At 40.1% G+C, this 20857-nt stretch overlaps 2 protein-coding genes across 4 annotated transcripts in view; one reads left to right on the top strand and one right to left on the bottom strand.

Annotated features, from left to right (window-relative positions):
* The window catches only part of LOC145451505 (uncharacterized), a 125524-nt gene that overhangs the window by 42868 nt on the left and 61799 nt on the right, over window positions 1–20857 (bottom strand). The gene's annotated exons all lie outside the window — the stretch shown is intronic.
* On the top strand, window positions 493–15522 carry LOC145451994 (palmitoyltransferase ZDHHC14-like). Of its 3 annotated transcripts, none has more exons than XM_080330211.1 (11): window positions 493–696; window positions 3830–3907; window positions 4707–4813; window positions 6195–6316; window positions 6909–7078; window positions 8267–8437; window positions 8506–8643; window positions 8706–8757; window positions 10700–10802; window positions 11819–12037; window positions 14502–15522. In XM_080330211.1, exons 2-11 carry the CDS (start codon window positions 3865–3867, stop codon window positions 14865–14867), a joined length of 1491 nt encoding a protein of 496 aa, XP_080186337.1. In that variant the 5' UTR covers window positions 493–696; window positions 3830–3864; the 3' UTR covers window positions 14868–15522. The 3 variants fall into 3 exon arrangements, with proteins under 3 accessions (XP_080186337.1, XP_080186336.1, XP_080186338.1); XM_080330210.1 differs by having other exon boundaries at window positions 493–702; XM_080330212.1 differs by having other exon boundaries at window positions 493–702; window positions 11819–12012; window positions 14502–14645.

Here is a 20857-nt window from a genome sequence, read left to right as displayed (position 1 = left end):
GTCATCCACCTAGCAATGCGGAGGAAAAAGCGGTATTTTGAGCTCTGAGCGGAAAGAAGACCTTTTTTTTTCAGTCAACCGATCACAATGTGGGAAAAATTCACCGGTTTTTGAGAGAATTCTTCTCCGGTCTCAAATTTTTGAAAAAGTGTCTTCTTTTTAGATTTCCAAAATATGGTAAGCCTAAAGTTACCGTACTGATCTAATGTGCTGAAAACAAATTTTAATTGTGATAGTTGAAGAACGTAAAAAGTGACAAAACAGTGCTAACGTGCCAAATCCAAAATTTCACTGCCAACCAACATGAAAATGTACCAAAATTCCGAAATTTAGCGCCCAGTGCGCAACACCGCTCCAGTATTCTTTGATTTCTTTCCATACCGGTAAAACATCATGCTGCCCATATTATTTCTGATTAGGTTAGTCTCATAATAAAAATTCCGATCATCGGCGGTGGCGGTTTAAAACTTTTCTTCGCATTCGCAGCATCATAGAATTACAGCTGCGCCAAGATACAAGATAGTAGTGCGATAGTTACTGTGATATTTAAAGCTACAATCAGTGGACATACGGTTCCCTATACCGCCGAACAAAGACTCAGTCTGTTTGACGCGGACGTGTGATAATGGTAATGTAAAGTTTTTGGAAGATGCATTGCTGGAACTGGAATACTTGCGATAGCTATTCGAAAACAAGGTACCGGTAAGTATTTTTTAGATATAGCTGTAGCCTATGTCGCACTACTTTCGAATGATATATTATATTGTTGTACTTTTGATTTGCACTGGCGATATCCTTTCAGTGTTGACTGTTGAGTGATTGTATGCTTGTTCGCTATCTTCGTGGTCTCTATCCTGCATACAGTTATTCACTTCTGATTGCTCCTTTTCCGCAATTAATTGTGTGTGATAGGAATTTTCCTCTTATGATAGACACTGTTTTATGACGTTGCAAACTTGCGTGTGCGTGACAGCTCTTCGAAATATGTTGCAAGAGGAAGAGACTATAACTATACTTTCAAATTTATAGAACTTGACTAGTGCTATTCTATTGTACGTAAAATTCAATATATTATGAACAATTTCATCATTTCAATACACATGACTTGGAGTAGTCTTTGAAATCAGGCATCCACCTGGCCTTTGGCCAATTTGAAAAGAATGAAAAGTAGAAGAACATGATATAAAGGTAGGCAATATAAAAGTCGGCCCTAGTCCATCTGATTACCAGAGAACCCGGACCTTGGAGAACCCGGCCCTACAAACTCGGCCCTCGGAGAACCCGGACCTCGGAGAACCCGGCCCTCGACGAACTCGAAATTTTGTATATCAAGCACGCGTGGTCTACTTGTTGTGGTCTACTTGTTGTGGTATTCATGGTGTTTTTCGACTACTCAGGACCTCGGTGAATGCGGCCCTCGAACAATTTTGAATTAAAAATGCATTAAATGTGCCGTGGTAGATCTCCCAATGCGAGAGCCTGATATCGAAGAATCTACCACGCATGCTACCGGTTCACCATGATTGGTTGCCAGGGAACTCGGCACTTGGAGTTTGATGCCGCAGCTTTGCAGCATGTGGCCTAATATCCCACCCCGGCAACCCTAATATCCCACCCCCAGCAACCCTAATATCCCACCCCCGGCAACCCTAATATCCCACCCCCGGCAACCCTGATATCGCACCCCCGGCAACCCTAATATCCCACCCCCGGCAACCCTAATATCCCACCCCGGCAACCCTAATATCCCACCTCCGGCAACCCTAATGTCCCACTCCCCGAACCCTAATGTCTCCTTTCCCAACTACCCTACCCAACTCTAACACCCCACCTCAACCTACAGTTGCAATAACGAGCAGACCACGCGTGGTTGATATGTGAGCAATAACAATCGTTGGGATATATTTTTCATCTCAACAATTCACACACAACGTACAATGCGATGTCATGAACAGATACGAGTATGTCGAACGTCGCACGTCCGCCCCTCGCCAAGTCAATTCAACACTGAGCCGACCACGCAAGCGTGATCACGTGATCTGATCACTCCGTGATCTACGCATGCCCGGACCCCCTTACAAGATTGACAAATCAGTTGATAATAACATTATTAGTTTAATAATTCATATTAATACTTGTGAATACACTTAATTTCAAAATCTCCCGAGAGCGGAATTCACCGAGGGCCGGGTTCTCCAAGGGCCGGGTTCTCCGAGGGCCGAGTTTGTAGGGCCGGGTTCTCCAAGGTCCGGGTTCTCCGGCAACCGTCCATCTACATGTAGGCATACAATCTAAACCACTATGCTAGTGGCAATTTTAGCATTTGTAGGGGGGTTGCATGGTCTTTTCAGTCAGCCAGTTAGCCGGGCCGTTTGTCGCATAGGCCTATCCCAATTCCGTGCTAGCCTGGATCTATTAATAACTACCATTGAACTAGTTATTCTTGCTGCAATAATTCGGAGGTCAGAGCATATCTACTGTTGCCAGATACGCCATTTGAACTTTTCAGGTGTTAAATTTGTCGCAGAAAATGTGCCCAAGATTCCAGTCCCAATCCATTGCTTCAGTATGGTTCTCCCTATCCTAAGTTACGCTTTTTTGTACTACATTTATTCTTTCGTTTATGTATCTTGGAGTCGACTTTTATCATTATTGTTCGCCTTGATCACTCAAATTTTAGCGCTGGTGACGTCATATTTGGTGATACGGTTGTTGATAGGCTATACGATGTGTTTTTGACCTCTCTACTAGTTTCTGATGATTACCCCCAGTGGACGAGTTGTAGACTAAAATATTCGGGCTTATTTCAATTTGAGTATATTATTCATTTATTTACTGAAGCTCTGTATCACGAAGTTTCTTTTATGTATTTGTGTTTTGTCGTGTAGGTTTTATGGTGTGGGTCGATTTGGCATAGCCTATATCATATATCTCAATTGGTTTCTGCACACTAATAAATTGATCTGGACACTTCATACTTTATGTATGTCTTCCATTCTGTCCTATTTTGCACATTCTAGATTTGCTGTACTAGGAAATGAGCTGTCTGTTTGGACTCAAACACATGTCAATTCCATCTACCACACCATTTTACATATAAGCACATACCAATAGGAGATCTCTATGATATTATATCTGTGTTGCCACAATCAGTTTTTCTGGCTTGATTCACACTGTCGCTTTCGTAATGTAGGCATGCATATTTATAAGTCAACTTTATCAGGCGCATGTGACCATGAGGTGGTGCCGTTAGATTAAGCGGTCATTCAGTTACGAGATAACGTAACCAAGTGGCGTGAGTGTAGCGGTTAGATCCATTGCTATCAATAGGGTACATGTCCCATGTGACCGAACTGATTCTAAATCCTTGTAATAGTAGTGTCGTTTATATTTGCTTCTTCTCATCACTCAAGCTTCACTAACAGTATCCAATGGAAGACCAGAACCTAACTGTAGGCTTTGATAAATACTGGCAATAAATTAATCAACAATATGAAAGTCTGTATCTGGTATAATATAACCGCAACTCTGAACGGCATTGATATTAAACTAAATTTTGTAACCAAAATTTGGACCGAGGATAGTAAATTGTCCCAGCCAACGTTTTTCTCAGTAAAATAATTTTTTACAATTGACATTGTAACAGCTAGTTCCCAGCGACAGTTTGAAGTTGTTCAATAGCATTTATTTTGAAATATAAAGCCTTCGAATGCATTGAGCTAAGAATTTCGTGTGACCACTGCATTGGTAATGCTTCCTGTTACTATGATGCAATGCTATACGCTGTTTATTTTCTCTTGTTGATTGACAGTGGCATGTTGCATTTCAGCATTGAACCAACAAGTTTTGCCAATTCAAGATTACATGCAGTCAAATTCACCACTCCTACAACCAAACGATATGCCGGGTTAGTGATTTGTTTTGCATAGGCATGCATAGTTTACCATATACCATAGGTGGCTTAACGTTGTTAGCTCACACAGCCACATCTAGTTTTTACAATATGTTCTTGAGGAGGGAGATACCATCTATTTCAACAGAAAACATAGCGAACAGATTCAACCATTGATTCATTGGAAGCAGAAAACTGCTATTGGGCTCATTCAAACGATCATTGCCCAGATGCACAAGCATAATTAAAACATTGACGAAAAATACTGCTCGAAAAATATAAAAATATATTGTGTTCAAATCAGTTTCGCTGACTACTTACTAATTATATTGCACTAAATGTGATTTCATTGATGTTTAAAGTAATTTATTCAAAATTCATTCTGTGGCGCAACTTGAAATAAAGATAAGCAACTCCAGACGTTTACTATAGGCCTAGAGACCAGAGTGATAAACCCTTGTAAAACAATAGTTAGGCTTAATAACTCGCTACGGCCCTTTGTTTGAAAACGAAGTGACGATTATACATTGCAGCTTATTTTTTTAAGATAGTTATCAGTAACAGTCTGTATTAGAATTTTCAAGTTGGCCCGCCTGTCCATGGTTGTATGAATTGCGATGGTAGCCTACTTTTTGTCTTTAAAAGCACTCTCAAACGTGTCAGAGAGAACAAAATGTTCGCGGCATCTAGTTACCCTCAACCTTCTCCCCCTCCTACGCTTCTATGCGGTACCCATTTTAATTAGAATTATATTTGCCTCTAAAAAGGCAGTTAATATGATGTCGATGAAACCAAAGACCTCTCATTTTCACAGATGACTCAAACGTTCGCCAATCTCCTTCATGTCAACCATCTCGGCATGACGTTCTGACCGAGAGCATGGAGGGGAGTTATGAAAACAATCGTCTTAGGAAATGGCAGGTCAGTGGTTATTTGTATAGCTCTGATGGACTCTGATCATCGTTTTAACACCAGCGGTCAGCAAACAGGACTTGTGCGCGAACTTCCAAATTTCACTCCGTTACTTGCACTGCATATCGGTTCTCAGACAAGCCAATTAAAATGAGTTCCTGGAGAGAACTCCATGTTTTCCTGAGTAGAATTCTAAGTATGGCAGGACAGCTTAGTTTATAACTTCCTTATCCTTGAATGCCGAAAATAAGTTTCAAATTACAGCCTTAAAAGTTGATTTTTATGTGTGTTTGGTGCTAAGGAGTCTTATTTTGGTAGTTTGATGTGCGATTACGTGTGTAAACTATTATATTGTACTTTGGTTTGGTTTGGTTGCCTTGGAAACCATTTTGTTTGGATAGCATAATATTGTGAGGTGACTGTTTTTTCTCTATGATTTATATATATGAAGTGTAAAATTATGCATTTGGGTTTAGCCAGTGTCGGGCTAGTCCTTTTCCAGCAGCTTCTGTGCGAGTAGGTTTTATGTTACACAGTTAATATTGTTGTATGACTTGAGCACTTGACACTTTTTGGCCGAGTCCTTTTGTAACATGAGGCATCTGTACAATGGAAAGAAGACATCAGAATGGTCCTCGTGTAATCCAAATTTGTGATTATAAATCTGAATGTGACAAGATATATTGTAATCCCATCGATTCTTTTTGGCAGTGATTACCAACCGTAACCAGGACTTAATAGTGTTTGGTCTGTTCTACCCCATGGTAGTGTTTGTCAAGAGAAATTAAGTAAATATTCAGTGCTCTTCGACACACATACCGTTCACAACGAAATAGCAAACCACTGCGTTGGCCCTCGAGCATTTGAAATCATCATTCCCACTTAATATTGACTGTGTCCATTCTGTTATTTTGTTCAATAAATATTGGAAGTCGTCATAATTATGTCAGTTGCGCTGGGCTGTTTACTGTCGTGGCATCTTGAAACTAGGATATGGAATTGTGCTTCCGGAAACTGAAAGCATGATCAATCATGTGAAAACTTTACTTATTGATAATGTCATGTGAAGCTATTATCTAGTCATGCTATATCTCTTTGAATAATTTGCAATCTGTCGCACATGCTCCAAATTAATGATTGGAATGATACCGTCTCTGGAAATCCTTGTGTAGTGACATTGAAGGGAACCGTGTGAAACTAGCCAACTAGCCGTGTAAATCAAGCCGCGCGGCTTTGAAAATATCTGAAACTGAAAATCTATTCTGTTTCAATATAGGTTCATTGTTGAAGCATTCCTATTCATTACGATAACATTTCTAAAGTGTAACGTACCGTAGCGTAAAAAGTAGCCATACACTTTCGCTTTCATATTATGGTTCTCGCGTTTCAGGTGTTCCCGGGCCGTAATAAGTTCTTCTGTGATGGGAGGATCATCATGGCTCGGTCGATTGGAATTTTATATATCACAGTGGGCCTCATTTTAGTGACCGTTGCACTGTTTTTCAGTTTTGAGTAAGTGCAACATGATTTGTATTTTTTTGCCTTTCCTAAAAGGGATATGGGGTTGGAAAGTTTTATAGTTGGCATTAGTGCATCTAAAACGGCTTGTCTCTGAAAATTTTCCCGCTTCACTGGAGTGACATTTACCAAAGACTCGCTTTTCATTATCTGTGGCGACTTTGCTTGTGATTTGGACTCAAAGTAAACGACATATGAATTGAAATGGTTTCTAAAGGCAATCTCGTCTTCTCTTACTGTTGGATTTTGTAAATTGTGACAGGTGATGCCATAGGATCCACAATATCGCAATCAAAACATGTTTTAACCATTCACTGAGTGTATGGGGTGATAATATCCCTGATCAATCATAAACTGTTACCCTGAAATGGATTTTTTATGTCCCGAAATTGCGGGTTTTTCCAATTCCAAGATCAGAATTTTCAAGTTACTGACACATTGTGAACTGCTTCAACTTCCTAAAACTTATAAGGAATCTCCATTTCGCACAGCAAGAAGCCATGAACTTGCATCCTGGTGTCGTTTTGAAATCTAATGTGACTGTGTCCCTACTTTTATGTAAATTCAATGTATTTTTATCTTTCAGTTGCCGTTTAACGTTGGTCGGTCTTAATTATGGCTTTTTGATCCCGATATTCGCCGGGCTTATGTTCATTTTTGTAATGGCGTGTCTGTTTCGGACGGCTTGGAGCGATCCGGGCATCATCCCACGTGCCTCACCCACAGAATCTTCATATATTGAGAAGCAGTTGCAAGGTACGTCGTTGAGGATATGTGTCATTGTCAATATCGATCCGTTTTGCCTGGTCCATTTGCAACATGAGGGATCTTGTCATTGTCAACTGATATTTTAGTGTCAATCATTTCTTTGAGAATAGGTAGGCACAATATTGACGTTCATCTTGAGTGAGTCGTTTGACTTGATCAACTTTCCACTATTTATAGCATCATTATCTTTGAAATATTGTAGCAACCATCGTTCTATTCTAGTGTATACGAGTATGGCACCAGTATAAGATAAAATGCATCTTTTTTCTGACAATTCAATCTTCAAATTTCTCCAAGCATCTTCTAAACAGTCTCCTCCTGTCTTGATGTTGCGTTGTGTACAATCTGGAGTGCTTTTACAGTGATCAGTGATCACTGTTGCTTACCTGGGTTTGTTTCTCAAGCTGCTATAATGATAATTAAAGACTCAAGCTTGATTCCGATATTGATTTGATGACAACTATGCCGTGATCGATGCATCGGTGAGCAGCTGAACATTCCTCGGTGTCACTTAAATCGCCTTCCCAAATGAGTAATTTCCTGCTTTAATATGCGTGATTGAAAATTTCAATCAGCTGTACCCTTTTACCGGCACTCAACTTGTTTCAACAGGTAGAAGCTACAAGCTCCCCCGATAAGAATATCATGTCATTTCGATTTCTGTTGCAAGCTGAAGCTGTCATTTCATTATTCCTTTGCTGCCGTTGCTAGAATAATGTGTTCCACTACACAGCATAATCTTTTTCACTTTGAATTCGGTGCTGCGTTTGACCTGTGTTATGCGTGTATGTTAATGGTGTTAATGCATACTGGCTGGTACTTATTTTCGTATATAATTATAAAATAGATGGTATCCTTATGTTGATTTATGCAAAAGTAGGTGAACGTATGCAATCGTAAAATGACATAGGTGAGTCATTACATGTCAAGTGATCCGTAAAAACGGGAAAATGTAACCCCCCCCCCCTGAACACGTCTCAGATTTTCATGAAAATTGGCATGCTTACTAAACTTTTCTGAAATCAAAAAATGAAGTTTTTTAAGCATAACAATTATCATGATAATCTGAGATGGTGGGTTACATGGCCTGGATTAGTTGGCATGGAATGACTTGGCTGTATTGGAAAGATGAGAAAATGGTCAAAATTGCTCGTGACCGACTGTCAACTTTTTCAGAGCGACAGGCAAGTGAAGCCGCGGCTGCAGGTCAACAAGGGTACCGTCCGCCACCCCGGACATTGGAAGTGGTGGTGAATGGGGTGCCTATCAAACTCAAATACTGTTTCACGTGCCGTATTTTCCGGCCCCCCAGAGCGTCGCACTGCAGTTTATGTGACAATTGCGTCGGTAAGGTTTGAAACCCACGTTTACCCATGTGTCGACTACAAAATTGACTCTTTTGGGTTTGATTGCAGAAAATTTCGACCACCATTGCCCGTGGGTGGGCAATTGTGTTGGACGGAGGAACTACAAGTACTTTTATCTTTTCGTGACGTCGCTGTCGTTTTTATGCCTGTATGTCTTGGCGTTTTCAGTTGTAAACCTGGTGTTATGTAAGTAATATGCATATGTAACGGTGTTCACGTGCTGCTGCTAATGATTTCTTTTTGTTCAGTGTCCAACAAAGAAGGGGGTTTTCTCGAAGCACTTAAAATAAGCCCTGGAAGATATCCTTTTCTCAAAAATATTATAATATTGTACTGTTATTTAGATGATTGGCAGCAACAAGCAGTTTGTAACATAGTACTAGAGTACTGTTGTGACTTGGTACTCTGTGTGTAACCCTACGCTTGCAGCAAAGATCTTCTCTTTAACTCTTTCAGTTGCTATTTAGATTCCAAAACTATGTGCTTTTTACTTGTCAAATTTTGCTGTATGGTAAACACTAAGCAGTTTGCATATAGATAGATAAGAACTGTGCAGTACCATATTGTCTCTGTATTACTATTACTACAGTGACTGATAATATTGGAATTGGACCAATTTTGTTGCGCACTGTTAGCGTGGATTCATATACCCATTATTTTATGGAAATTTTAATGGGCTATTGGCGAATGTGCTGTCCAACACTGTTTTACTATCTGCCCCAAGTTATTTTTGCTCATTTACGACTACTGTATGCATTAGCACTTATATTGTTCCATAATTAATATCAGTGTCTGTTTCATCAAAATTGACAGTGAACTTGGTTTTATTTTGGCATGAAAACCACTTCTACCATGTCACATTCAAGCCTTCATTCGGCACATTCTGATTTGTAATCTGACCGCAATTTCATTTGGGCTCCTTGGAGTGAACTTTTATCAAAATACACCAACCAAGCACACAATAGTACACAATTATCAGAAATTTCATGCTGGTGACGTCATATATGGTGATACCATCGTTGATATACAGCGTTCTTTCCAATTCGGTACTAGTTGCTAGCGATTACCCCTGACGAGTATCAGCTGAAAATATTCGGGTTCATTTCAATATGAATATACTCTTCAATTGGATATTGAAGTTCTGTGCCCCCAAGAAGCTCTTCAATCCTAATCCATTTCAAAAAATACATGTTTAGGCCTAATCCTCAAATATACGTGTCTTGATCTTGATGGATGTTGTCACTTAGACACATAAACAGTTTAATAATTTCATGGCATTATAATGAAGATGTGTCTTGAAGGTATTATAGTTTGAAAAACGATCAAAAAGGAATTTACTTCAGTAACCACAATTTCCTGTATTTGAAAAGGGGGCAGTCTCTCTCTGTGGCCTGTAAACCATCACTATCCAAATTGCAGATTCATTGACTTGAAGAATGGTACCAGTCACTAGGTCATACAACGCAATACAGTGGCAATTCTCAATCAATTTCAGTGTAGCACAGCACTGCAAGGTCAATCAAAACTCGATTAATAAGGGGCTTACATTTGCTGAAGAGATCTTCAAAACTGCCTGCAAAGTGGCATCGTGACACGTTCCCGTTGTGGGAAACATTGATCTTCAATCCGATTGCTGAGGAATGTATTCTCGAAAGTAGCAAATACTTGGCACTCGTACAACTACCGGCACTGCATTCTAATGCAGTTGTGACCTTATTCTTCGAAGAGTGTGCTTAAATAATTCAATAGCATTGTCTTCTGCCTTTAACCATGCTTACACGACCTCGAGTAGAGGGGTTAATTTTTTGTGCCAAATGAAGTGCATATTAATACTAGCCTACCTATAATATAGATTACACACGATAAGACTTGATGATCATTTGTGCCATGGTATTATATATTCGACAGATATTAGTGCTGGAATACTTTGGCATTGGATTTGCTGTTGAAATGTTGAATATTAATATTAATTCGAAAGCTTCTTGATACAAATATTTATTGATTTAAACTCACCGGGGACGCCAAAATTAGTGTGTGAAATAGTTTGAATATTAAAGGGGTCGTTATTTGCGAAGTTCTGGTCATGGTTATCACATCAGCTTAGCAAAAGGATATTTCGAATGTTAATATGCAACATGGAAATTAGCTATGTACTGTAATGCTTGGTGGTGTGTATCATTCTTGTGACGAATTTGTAGTTGTGATATCTCGTACAATGCACCTTCCTTGACTGAATGCTCACTGTCATAGAAATAATAATATGTTTCTTCAGCATCTGGTCCGTCATGGGACTTTCGGGCTTTCATTCTTATCTTATTACGCAAGGAATTACAACCAATGAAGACGTGAGTGTTTGCTTTTGTTTTTTCACGATCTTTGGTATCAAATTGAGGCTTTACGTAGAATTTACAGTACCATTTGTGCATGGTATGGATCATCGATCGGCCGCAGACCTTAATCTAATGCCGATGCAGATTTCCATTAAAGGCCACCATTTTCCGAATCTAATTTGCTAGATTTATTGACTTTTTGTGTATTCAAACTCATTTTTAAGGCTAAATGAGCCTTACATCGCTTATTCGAAGATAGCGCTTTCCAGATTCACGGGAAATTTATATGTAGCTTTGATCTTGATAGGTGCACACTGAACATATATATGGTTATCCCACGCCAAAATCATTTTGATGTTGTAATCAATGTAGTTTTACTATACTCCAGGGCTTATTTATATAACCAATCAAGTCGCTGTTTAGCATTTGGTGTGGACTTGCAGATATGCACATTGCACAGTACTTGAATTTGTATGGGAAGTGCAAACATCTGCTGCCATCATTGTTGTGTAAGATGCGAGCAATGGTGTTATGTCTATTGTGTAATTAAGTAATCAAGACAATGGAATGCATCAGTGGTCCTGGACGTATTTTAGACCTGTGGCAGTCAGCTTGAGATAAATTTGCTGCGTTGGCTCTTTATTTCAGCACCACTGTAAGTTTTTGTCCAACGTTATTGCCTGGCATCAGCTAGATTTTATGGTTCCGTATATCATTTCAAATTCAGTTAATCTGCCATGACAATCAAGAAATATTTATAATTGGCTCGGAGAAAACAATCCAGATGTGATATCATAATCCCGCTACACCTAATTCTAACAGATATTATATACTAAATGACATTTTTGTTGATGAAACATGCTCTATTCTGGAGATGTGATGAAATGTAGTAGTTACATTATAAATACTGTAAGCTACTTGGATTTTTGTCCAAGTCGAATGTTTAGTGTTGCAGATGGTGTTGCTTCAGACATAGCTTTGTTTTATTTCATTGTAAACACAGCGTGTTGAATGAATCCCCCATTTCACAGATCAAAGGCACGTGGTCCAAGAAGCGAAACAAAGACCAGCGGAATCCTTTCGATCAGGGCGGGTTTTGCGCCAACTCCAGATACATATTGTGCGGCCCGGTCCCGCCGTCGGTCATTGACCGGCGGGGCTATGTCACCGAGTCCTACGAGCGCGATCAAGTCCACGAAGAGCACTGCGATCAAAACGGCGCCACGTATGTTGCTTCGGCAGGCCAAACGGTTAGATTAGCGGCATAGCTATTGTGGCGTGTATTAACTGCACTTTACACTTTATTGACGGGCTAGGAGTGCACGGAATGACCTCTGGTACTGAGCAGGTTCGCGGTGGAGACCGGTATTGCTTTGTAATCTAATCGAATGATGTGAGAGGGCAAAGTGCGTGATTTGTAGTTGCTCGTGCGTCATTGATTTCGCTTTGTGAAGGCGATTATTGTGATAGGAAGTGGGTTTTTGTCACGTTATCCTAGTCCTGAGTCCTGACTGGTATTGAGGCACTAATTTTTCGGCATGAAAGCGCAGGTGTATTTTTAAAAACCATATTTTCTTTAATGCTACTTCAACTAAACTGCACTGTCCCGGAGTGACGAAAATGGAGACGAATACCAAATATTTCTTGCGTTTTGGATATTTAGATAACATATGGGAATGGTGTGACTGAATCTTCCTGGTGTGGGGATCATTAACTTGGGGTTTAGTTTCCTGACTCTTAGCCTGAATATGTGCATATGCTAAAGAAAGAAATTCGCCGGGAGGATGTGTTCTAAACAAAATGGGGCACATTTAGAATACTTGACCCATGAATTTCACCTCGTCATCCCATAGTGATGTGTGTGTTGTCCTCTTTCCATGTATGCATGGCTTGACGTGGTCTTTCTGCTTGAATGTACAAGAGCATGAAGACTCGAGTGCTGTGTGTTATTCTAATGTAACGAACTTGGTCCGTAGGCTATGTCTCCTGCACCCCAGCTTCATTGCACGCACGTATGATCGAGAGATCAGTGTCCTTTATGTGCTTAAAATCAATTATTCATCGATACGCCGTCATTGCCTCGAGTAGTAAAAACAATGATGCCTAATTGGATCTCAGGAAAAAAGGTAGTTGCTCGTATGCAATGGTCCACAAGAGAAAGCATATTGTGCAGCACCAAAGGTACCGATCAGAAAAATGTAGAAGACTGCACTTTCTCACAGTCCCATCCCAACTTATGCTGCGTCACTGCCAGCAAATTGTGGTGTACTTACAGTAAATTGGTGTTAACATCACCCATGTCTAGAATTGGTCATCGTCAGGACGATTTGTTTTTACCCAAAACAAAAGATTTCGACTTGAAAAATGAACATTTTGACATTAATTGACCTTAAAAGCTTGATTTTGACAGAATTTTGCCCTCGTGTATGTAAATTAGGCGTTTTCGCACATAATGTTAAAATTATACTGCTTATCATCATTTCTGGTTGGAACTGTCTGTCCTCACGAAGTAGTTTAGCCTGAAAAAACTTTTTGACTTGAAAACTGACAAATGTTTACATGGAAACACTTTATTTAAAGAAATCTGGACCTACAAAGAATTCCAGTAGTTTCATGACTCATTATGGTAGAAATAATTAAGATTTGTTGCAGTGCAAGATATTTGCCTACAATTGTAGGCCTATAAAGTAGGCTACAAGATCTAAAATGTCAAATGATAAGTTCACCGACCGTGCAAGCATCTACGATACAAACGGAATGCAGGTTGCAAAAATATTGTGACTTTGTAAACAATTTTGACAATTTTTTGACCTAACGCTAAAATTTTGACGAAATTTTATTGTAAAAAGAATCACCCTAGTCATCAGTAACGAAGTACTTCTGCTTTTTCGTGATACTCTAGTATGACTTGCCTACTTCACCACTTAGTCGAGCGGTCATGATTTTAGACTGCCTTAACTTTGACCTTACCTTACAGACTCCGTTTTTTTTTTGGCAAAATTAGGCCTGGAACACTTTTTAGTTACTTAGAAATTGCTACATTTACTTGTACTAGAGTGAAGATTTACAACGTTCCTTCTATGTAGCAACGGTGGCTAGCTATGATCTCGATTGCCTGTACCACTTAGGGCTAGTATAGCAAATGATATCAACTGCTACTGAGTAGGTTTGTGACCAAGTCACAAGGCTCCGAGTCACAAGTCAATCTCACTTTTATAGTTTTGACACGAGTCATTCTCAATTCACCACCGAGTCAAGTCCGAGTCATAGTGTTTTGACTCGAGTCCAAATCATCATGTTCTCTGTTCAGTTTTGAGTTCAGTCGGGTTCAATCCACTTTTTTCAACTCCGCTCGAGTGATATAGAATGGCTCTCAATCATAATATAGTAATTTTTCTCAGTCTTAACAGTTTCTGGCCCTATTTTCCAAGTATCAGGACTGATAGACGAAGTACTAATAATGTGGTAACTTTACTATTCTTCGAATTTACACTGAAACGTCATTCTTTGTTGTCCTTCTCGAGTCATAGGACTTGGCTCGAGTCAGGCTCAAGTTGACTCGAGTTGAGTCATTTTACGCATTTCAAAAAATGACTCGAGTCATTACAACCCTGCTACTGAGTCTGACAAAACGATCTCTCGGTCGATGTAGTGAGCACCCTGCCGGCAACCTTATTTGAATTAGCATTCATTTTGGCAATTTTCATTTCGCAGGCTCCGATGAGCACAATGGAACAGTTTGACGGCTCGGGGGCAAATTACCCCCGTCAACCCCAGTATGTGGCTGGAACTCAACTTCAAAACGGTGGTACACAAAATCAAATGTCTTCGACCGATAGAATTTTGAGTACGCCGCTACGCTCCCCACCGCAATTCAATTCAAACAATTCCGCGGGGGGCGGTGGTAATCAGCCCTGCTACCCGTGCGACTCCATGTCCACCCCGATCATTAGCAAGGATACCTTACAACAAATTTCTGAATCCGGCCACCCGAACTCGATAAGTTCGCCGAAAATGGGGGACAACGCTATGCAGGAGGGGTCCAACGCGGGTATCGGATATATGAATAGTAACTTGTGAGTGTTATCGTGGGTTTAGTGAACTCCTTTTGTGAGCGTATGCTGCATTGGATAATTACAGGGCGCGTGTTGCGATGCGATTGTCGTGCATTTTGTCGAGGCAGAATCAGGTTCATCTTCAATATTGTCGATAATAACGTGCCTTTGTGTTTATCGTGAATAATAACTTCTATAGTACCGGGAAACTGTATTCTGAAGGATTAATTTTTCAATGTTAAACATACTGCTCCAAAATTAAGATGATATTGTAATACAGCGGCTCTCGCGTCTAATGGATTGTATTAGCCTATTGTAGTAGATAAATCAGAGTATTGACAATCGTGGTATATAAAATACAGATTGCTACGCGCCTGGTATTGTGCACTTAACAGGGGTCTATTCTGTGTGAATTGGTGCGATGCTATATTAGGACTCACTCTGAATTTAACTTGGATATTGCTTGTCGCTTGGGCACGCCTGGAACTGATGTTATGGTTTAGTAGTGTCTCTTCCAGTGTATACTAGCTTTTATACATGTGTTACTTTCCACCGTTGTCGTAGTGTTTGCGGTAGGTGCCCTGCGATTTTTCCCGTCGATTTCGTGGAATAACAAGCCCGTAAGTGTGTTGCTATGTAATTTTTCATTAAAACAATACGAGATTTTATTTCACTTTGAATCGTCTGGTCGTCTTGTAGTTGAGTGTATGAGAGATGTCACCGTCGGTGATGTACAGGTACGATACGTGCAATGGTGCATTCTTGTAGTCGGCGTTATCACCATCAGAAAGGGATAACAAATGAAATTGATAGCACAGTTCAAATTCTATTATTAGATTGTACTCTGAATTTGACGTCAGATGGTCACTGAACAGTGAACATGAACTGCAAGGTCGAAATTCAAGTCGATACCGGTTACAGCGTGAATGCAACGGAGAATGATATAGGGTTATTTTATTGGTAGTCCCTAACTTGAGTTATGGTTCGATGACGAAGGTATCTGCTACGTAGACTTATCTTTTGTTTATGTATTTTGCGACTATCGCTCTTTACGCAATACGGTCTCCAGCTCTTTATTATGTGCTGTAAGGAATTGGGATTTGAAACGGTTGAAGTTTCGCAAGTTGCTTCCAAGTACGTAAACATTTTGCCCCAATCACCGCTGAGACGTTTAGCTAATGAAAAATTTGAAAATATAAATGGAACTTGTACGAATACGACTCCCGTTGGATTAGTAGAGGTAAGCTTTATCTTCAACTGAAAGGCCTTCGATCATCAACCTGACAGCATCTGAGCAGTGGTTCGTGACCTTTTTTCCTCCAGTGCCCTTTACCGGATATTTCCATTGTCTGGCGCCCCCAGAGCTGTAGGTCGAAGTCCAGTCGGTCTTTTCAGGTTTGGACTTGCATGACTATTGATAATACTAGCCAACAGAAAAAACTTTTTTTGAGTGCCAAAGATATTTTAATGGTTTCTAGGTATGTTTGGGCCGCTGAGTCCGAAAATGAGATCCGTTTCTCTGAATTGGCTCTAATTTTTGAGATATCGATAATCTGTTTTATTTATTAATTTTATTTAACCGTCGTAAGTAGAATACTTGGAATTACGCAGATTTAGAATCTCCTCGTCGGCGATCTGTGCCTTAATCTGAGGAAGTAGCCGACTCAAACACAGAAACTGTCCTCGAACCGAAGCTTGAATAACATTTTACCGTACAAGAGAGAAAGAATTTCTTCTGTAGGCCTATTTTAGCCAACAAGATGAACTTTTTCACAGCAAAGACATCGAAGGGCTTTTACTGAATATGAAGGTATATATTGATTAGCGTGCTTTGAAAGCTTAGGGGAGACCGGGGACAAATGTAACTAGGGGCAAATGTAACAATCGACCTCACCGCTAGTAGGATGGAGAAATCAGCTTGATATTTTAAGTGCGCATGCAGTAGTTATCTCTCCTATTTTACCTGGAGTTACGTTGAGCTACGATGCGAAACCCCGGAATAATTTGCAAAAAACGAAAATTTTGACCCTTGAGTAAAGTTTTTCTGGTCTGGAATAATTTGTCTGGACGAATAGTACCTCAAGTAGTTACAACGTAATATGTGTAGCTGGAACAATGTTACTATAGTCTACCGTGGTGATGGAAAGAATAGGACTTGCATCGCCGGGAAGGTACCATACTGAGACACTAATCATGGTCGAGCGTGTCAGGGGCAATCGTAACACTCTGTTACTTTTGCCCCGTTACAATATGTTATCAATTCTGAATGTCTTTGTTCATATGTTGGTTTTGCCATTCATCTACTGCAGAATAATCTTGCAACAGCGAGAAGTTCACCAGAACAGATACTGCCTTGCGATACCAATTCTAACATGATCATCTGTCGAAACGGCCATACAATAGTGGTGATGCGAATCTGACGGTTCGGTTATTTTCGTGATTCAACCACCCGTTCTCATGTTGATCGACTTTTGGTGTGCCGAACTTCAATAGTCATGGCTTAATTCTCGTCCTCTGACTTTGATCATGGCCCACTTACATTTTGATATTTAATGTGAACAATTTATGTTAATTTTCTACAGCACAGATAAATGTCATTATAGCTTTGACGCCACACAATGTTGCGTCCTCGTTTTACTATACTATCATCGGCCCATTCAACCAAGATATGTTAGCCAAGTCTGTTTCGCACCTTCGCAGGTGACCGAATGACCAACCCATTAGGCCCGCTGAACAACAGAACCTTGGTAGAAGAGGCCGAATATGTGTAGGGAGATGATGGAATGAATGTGTCTCTTGTACACTTTAAGCTTGAACAAGACACGAAGGGTGATATTGCATTCAGATGCCATAAATGCGATGGGGTGTAGCCTTGCAGCGTTCAAACGTCTCTTCCTTTAGTTTCATGCAATGTTACAATTTGTGCTTACGTTTTCGTTGTTCATTCAGTTTGTGTTTAGTTATAAATAACACTGTTACAATTGCCCCGCAAGGGTGGTACAATTGCCCCTGGGTACGGGGCGATTGTAACATTTGAGCAGTGATTTTTGCGACCCAAAATTTCCATGATTGGTTGTTGATTGAGTTCCAATTTAGTTTTCATATCAACTATCGAGTTGTTGGCTTCTTTATATAAAACGTTGGAAGTGAAATTTCCACGATGAGAACACGTAATGTTGGAAAATACGAAAAGTGTTACAATTGTCCCCGGTCTCCCCTACTGTATGAACTTTGAGCGTTACTGAACGTAGTGTTTGGGCTTTGACGGCACCCGATTTTGATTTACAAAAATATGTTGTTTACCTCTAATATCGCCTAATTTTTATAATTTTTGCTTGATTTCCGCATGAAACAGGACTTGCGTATCGAAGGCTCACTGTGTTTACAATTGCGTCTTCAACGATATCGCCTCGTAAGCTAGGGTTGCCATACGTCCGGAATTTCCCGGACATGTCCGTAATTTCACTGTTCAAACTAGCGTCCGGGAGGAATTTCTAAAATATGCCAAATGTCCGGAATTTTGAAGACTTGACGTAGGCGCATAATTTTTTCGTAAATCAGCATAAAATCAATGTTTTTTGGGAATAATTATGCTGACGTATGATATTTTTCTTCGCGCTGCGCGTGATTTACTATCACATTTCTTGGTTTTAATATGGAACCTACCACCCTAGCAAAAACTGCATTAAAATATAAATAAAAACAACCTTCATTTACTGGAATAAGCCTAATTGTAATCGCAATTACAGGAGAACGGTATATTCCTAGAGATCGTTAAGGCCGTTTAAATGCTTTATTCAAAGATAGTGGTTACAAACAGGGGAAGGGTCGTTTGCCTTTATTCTGGGGTTTGCGAATATGTTCAACTTAATCAGCTTCCAAAATAGCCCACATGATCAGAGTTAGCGGTAGAGCTGGTGGAGGATGATGAGTTCGAAAATACAGCGATTGTAATTGCACATCGTTAAGTCGACATGTTCATGTCCTACCGATAAGATCAGCGTTATGCCGGTGCGCCCCACCGAGCTTTATAAACACCCCACATCCAGTGGATTACAACCTTTTTTGGTCGCGACTCCGTCTCCAATTTGAAAATGTTCCGTGGCCCAGATCAAAATTTGACGAGATGATTTCTAAATGAAGTCATCACATTTGCCCAGACTTACTCACGGGCTATTTTGGAATCTGATTACGTTCAACAGAATAAAGGCAAACGACCCCCACGTTTGGAACCACCATCTTTGAATAAAGCATTTAAACGGCCTTAACGAGCTCTAGGAATATACCGTTTTCCTATAATTGCGATTACAATTAGGCTTATTCCAGTAAATGAAGGTTGTTTTTATTTATATTTTATTGCAGTTTTTGCGATGGTCTGGTAGTCTTCATATTAAAATCAATAAATGTGATAGTAAATCGCGCGCAGCGCGAAGAAAAATATCATGCATCAGCATAAATAAGTAGTATATAGTTTGGGCTCGACGTGCCAAAACATGATTTATAATAAACAAACAAGAATTATGAATATAAAAGATAGTGAAAGAATTAGCTCATTCTCAATTTTGCAGCAATACTCGAGGGGATTTCCCTTCTGACTGTGCGGCAATTAAAAAAGGGGGAATAATTAGAGAGAAAACGAACAAAGAATCTGGATTGACCTTTGTACTCAGACTGGAGTCATTCTACTTGTACTTCTCCGCCTCCTGATTATAATACATTGTAATTTTACTGTATTTTTCCACGATCCATAGCTGACCTCGTACACGACGGTGATCATAGTTGCCTGACCCGTTGTTCCGTGGTCCAATTTCATGACCTGGGAGCCCGTCAAACTGGTTGACTTATCGTTCCGCGGTTGATTCAATTTCGTGTACGGGGGGGTCATAGGAATAATTGCCGGTCGTGACGTCAGTATCGTTTTCTCCTGATCCGTGGGATTCTGGTGCGTGTTTTAGGTGTCCATACGTTCGGCTGTGTAAAGTGATGCTTGTGGTCTGTCTCATACTGTCGTACTTGAACCCGCTTGCTTTGTTGTCCACCCAGACAGTAACGAGAAATGATCTGTTATTATTATAAATATGTGTGTCATTTCGAGTCATACCGAGAATCAGAATGAATGGCCTAGTAGAAATTTGTATTAGGCGACCCGACATAGATTAGCTTAAATAAAGTAACATTATGAATATAATAAGTAATTAAACAAATAGCTGATTCTCAATTTTGCTCGCATCAACGTGTTAATTTCCGGTATTGTAGTAATTGGTGCAAGCAACAACTAATGTTCCACACCTATACCGCGTTCTAGCGTCTTCATAAGGACAGACAGTCCCAACCAAACAATGTATTTATGATGGGTTCTTTTACTGCTTCACGTCCGGTCAAGCGTAATCGTGCCGGTGCTTGTAAATGATATACAATTTACCGCGGCATATTAATTTTGTATGCTGTACATGATATACAACTTGAATCGATCTGTTGGTGAACGAATGCTTTGCCCGTCTGTAACATACACATATCGATCACGAGCTCACCACGCACTTGCCGTTCTTGGGCGACCCATTTCGCTGCAGACAATCAGTTGTGTTCGCGTGTATCGTGACATATCCTCAACACTTGTTATGCCAACACCTCCTCGCATATTTACAATATCATACTAAGGAACTATTGCTTCGGCAGCCACGCAATGTCGCTAGAAGTCGATAAAATTCGCTACAGACAGTCAGTTGTGTTCACGTATGTGTCGTAAATATATCCTCAACACATGTTATGCCATATTTGCAGCATCATACTACGGATAGATTAATTCGGGCGGAGTGTTACCGTCAGAGAATTGCTGTGTCACCCTTTCGAGCCTCGCATTTACCGTTCGAACTCTGAAACTACGAGTACGATGTCAGATTCAGTTATATAGTGACGAATCGGGATAGCTCGCTTCATCGGGGATCAGTGGACTTACCTTATTTTGCTGAAACACGCTCGGTTGCGGTGGTGCAATAATGGGGGATGAATTGTGTC

The sequence above is a fragment of the Botryllus schlosseri genome, chromosome 12, assembly GCF_051294905.1.
Source record: "Botryllus schlosseri isolate E-star chromosome 12, Bs_hap1, whole genome shotgun sequence".
Taxonomy (NCBI): domain Eukaryota; kingdom Metazoa; phylum Chordata; class Ascidiacea; order Stolidobranchia; family Styelidae; genus Botryllus; species Botryllus schlosseri.
Note: the sequence above shows the minus strand (reverse complement) of the source record. Positions and strands in the feature narration are given on the sequence as shown.

Bases quoted from the DNA above. Each gene is read 5' to 3' on its own strand.
- LOC145451994 (XM_080330211.1), top strand. From the start codon at position 3,865: ATGCAGTCAAATTCACCACTCCTACAACCAAACGATATGCCGG. The intron at 7,079-8,266 runs GTACGTCGTTGA...CAACTTTTTCAG, and splicing joins TATTGAGAAGCAGTTGCAAG to AGCGACAGGCAAGTGAAGCC. The intron at 12,038-14,501 runs GTTAGATTAGCG...TTCATTTCGCAG, and splicing joins TTGCTTCGGCAGGCCAAACG to GCTCCGATGAGCACAATGGA.